General features: G+C 46.3%; 1 protein-coding gene across 1 annotated transcript in view; it reads left to right on the top strand.

The window, feature by feature from the left end:
• The first annotated feature begins 2,707 nt into the window (after nucleotides 1–2,707).
• ISCA2 (iron-sulfur cluster assembly 2) overlaps nucleotides 2,708–3,272 on the top strand; it is a 2,964-nt gene continuing 2,399 nt past the window's right edge. The window contains exon 1 of the mRNA XM_009280908.1: nucleotides 2,708–2,858. Within this exon, the coding sequence (XP_009279183.1) occupies nucleotides 2,708–2,858 (151 nt within the window). The remainder of the gene's footprint in view (nucleotides 2,859–3,272) is intronic.

Below are 3,272 nucleotides of genomic sequence, written 5' to 3'. Positions count from 1 at the left end.
GAAAAAGAGGGGGGTTTTTTTTTTTTTTTTTTTTTTTAAGATTCTGAATTAGCAATCAGTTTGCAGAGGCCTCAAGCAAGCAGACCAGGGTGCTTACAGCAGCCCTATCAAAAAACAAACAAACAAACGACCCTGCTGAGACTAAGCCATATATTTAAGTCCACCTAGCACTCTTCATAACTGATCCACATAAAGTCTTTTCCTTGCACATGGGAACTCATGCCCTTAGAAAGGCTTTCCTTCTCCACATCCTTGAAGCCTTACAGATGATAAACAAAGCTGCCTATCTGACCGCCGGGACAGAAGCGCGGTCAGGTCAGAGCAACACCATGAACTACCATCACACATTCACAGGATAAGCAGCGTCACACTTGGGAGCAAATTTCACAGTGCATTAAACCAGGATGCCTCCCTGTGAAACAGCTTTCCAGATGCCTTTGCTTTGCAGCAATAGCAGCAACTACATACATACAAGGCTACACGTATTTCAAAGGCTTTGAACTAAAAATTGGTGAACCTAGAATCAGAATTAACACGTCTGTCCCCCCCCAAACTCGATTAATAAAAAGCCTAATAAGCCTAAGTTTGTAAAACTACAGCCAAGGTCTTTACACAAGAAAGAAGCAGAAACCTTCTGCTCAAGGTTTTTAGCTGGTATCACACATTACCATCATGCCAGTTTTGCAATAACCACACTAAAGCTTAAATTCCTCAGGGCAGCATAACCATCATCAGCCTGACAGACCTTGCTTTTAGGCAAATGCCCCTTTCGACATCCAATACAGGACGTGGGCCTCCAGGTCACCTTGGAGCACAACGTTTCACCAAAATACTTCAGAAATAGTCAATGCAACTTTAGGCTGGTCTCATTATTTTGCAAATAGGCAAGCAGGCAGAACTCCTCCCAGATTACCGACATCACGGGGAGCTTGTGTTAAGGTGCAGAAACACCAGGAGAAAAGGCAAAGAAAGCCAACAGATAAATTCTTTCCAGCAAGACTAATACTCAAGTTCTTCATTTCTGTAATCCAACCAACTCTATTACATGAGGAAGAAGTCTACGGTTCCACTTTATGAGCTGGCTACACCCAATGACTCCAAATCCCTCTAACAGCATTGCACTTGCAGCTCGGTAAACAGATGCACCTGCAGGCCCTACAGCAGCACTGAATACAGAAGTCAGGTTCTCAGGAAAATCCACATACAGAGACTAATCAATTTTACTGTTCTTTCAGCCAGAACATGCTCCTTTTGCTACGAATCATCAGAATTCACATTGAAACGCATCGCAAGCTGCTCTCACATTCAACGCCATGCCAGAGGTTTTATTATCACCAGCTTCTGAATAGCTGAAACAAGCTCAGTTTTCCACCAAAACAGATACAAGATGATTTAAGCATACATTGCAGAGGAGAATAGAGCGAATTCAACTCACAGACAGATCTCTTCAATACAGTATGCTTGAAGAGAGTTAAAGGAACTCCCCAAACCCAGATACCACAGACCAGAATAACAAGGGGAAAACAAAACACAACGAAACCTAAAACCAGTTTACATTAAGCTATCAGGAACAAGATGACCAACAAAATCACAGCCCAGGAAGGAAGAAAACCTAGACCATAATTCTGAGTGAGAAAAAACCACCACCGTACCACATAGCTAGCAGAAGGAAAAACCAGCCAGTAATAAGAAAAAGGTGCAAAGAAGTAGCTGTTCTCCTTAGTTACACTCACCTCTCCTAGCCACTCAAAAAATCTGCCCCCAGCACCTGAGTCACTCCTTGGCGTAGTGGATTATTAATTAGATTAAATTAACTCTGAGTGAGGCCAGCTGGCCTCTTTCTCATTCTTTTGGTCTGCAGTAATCATCTGAGCAACATCCTAAAGTGCTTTGAAGATACTTGTCACACTTCTGACACTTCACACTGGTAAAAATTAAGGCAATTAGAAAGTAAGAGTGTCTATTTTTTGGGGCTATATCCATTCTCCAAAAGGCGTTCACAGTGAATGCAGTCACAACATGGGGAAATGCAGTGGGATCAGTCTAATACACCCTGGAGGAGAGAGCAGCAAAGCCGGTGTGATACGGAAAGCAGGCATGATGATCCCCCACCTTTTCTCCCAGGAGTTCGTGATTTGCTCCTCCAAAGTCGTCTGCTTTTGGGACACCACATTGATAATAACTGGAGAAACATAGCAATATGCTTTTTTAAAATATTAAGTGTTCCAGTATGCCTGATTGAGGATTTATCAACCATTGCAGGTACCTGCATTAATACCAGCCCCCCTGGGACCCTGCCTGTGATACTTTCCTGGCTTTATCCTAACATCGTTAGAGTTAACCCAAGAGCAAGCAAAAATAAACAGCTCAAACTAGTCTTTATTTACATACTCAGGGTGGGACAAATAAGCAAAAGCACGTGGTTGCAAAAGCATCACCTTGCTTGTAGTGGAACGGTGAGAAAGCAAACCGTCACGGAGTCCCAAGGTCCCCTGACATTAAATCACCCCCTCCCGCTGGGATGACCGGTTTTCCCCCGCCATCCCACTGTGTGACTCTCCACAAGCCTGGCTGGGGGTGAGGAACAGGATTCCTCCCGCAGAAATGCATGAGGAAGGAGGAGATAAAGACTTTTAACCGCAGGCACATCTGTGAGCGACCAGCCAGACTGCTGTCACATGTCAGATGATCAGGAGGAGGTGAAACCATGGAGGGAAACGTTCCTCAGGCGACTACAGGGGAGGCCGCCAGGCCTGCCCGGTGCTGTGGGGCCCTGCTTGGGCAGGAGGAAAGCCAGGAGCAGGGAGGGACAACAGGGGCACGGCGGAGGCCGAGCACGCGTCCGCAGCACCAGGGCGGTAAGCAGCCACCTGAAGGAAAACTGGCCTCCGCGAGGATTTCTGAGCTGAGCCCCCGCCTGGTAAAAGGACAGCAAACCAGAAAAGCCAGGATCAGGGAAAAACCCTACAAACCCTTCAGCCCAGGCCCCATATTTGCTCCTCTGCTTGCCTAGCTTCCCCTGCGCAGCATCTTGATCCCTCTCAGGGTCTCTGGGTACTGCTCAGAATAAAAAAACCTCACAGCTAATTCCAGGGCAAACATGCTCTGCTGGAGAGCGCGGCGTTATTTATTTTATTACTCTTTATTGTCTTATTGCAGTTTATTTCCCTCCATGAGTACCGCCACTTGTGGAGGCAAACACTCCCAAGGACGAACGGCGGCTTCGTGCCTTTGTGCAAAGCTCCGGCGGCTTTGCTGGCGTTACCGAGCCA

This window comes from Aptenodytes forsteri, unplaced genomic scaffold, assembly GCF_000699145.1.
Source record: "Aptenodytes forsteri isolate BGI_AS27 unplaced genomic scaffold, ASM69914v1 Scaffold193, whole genome shotgun sequence".
Taxonomy (NCBI): domain Eukaryota; kingdom Metazoa; phylum Chordata; class Aves; order Sphenisciformes; family Spheniscidae; genus Aptenodytes; species Aptenodytes forsteri.
The sequence above is the reverse complement of the archived record's forward strand: the minus strand, read 5'-3'. Positions and strand labels throughout refer to the sequence as shown.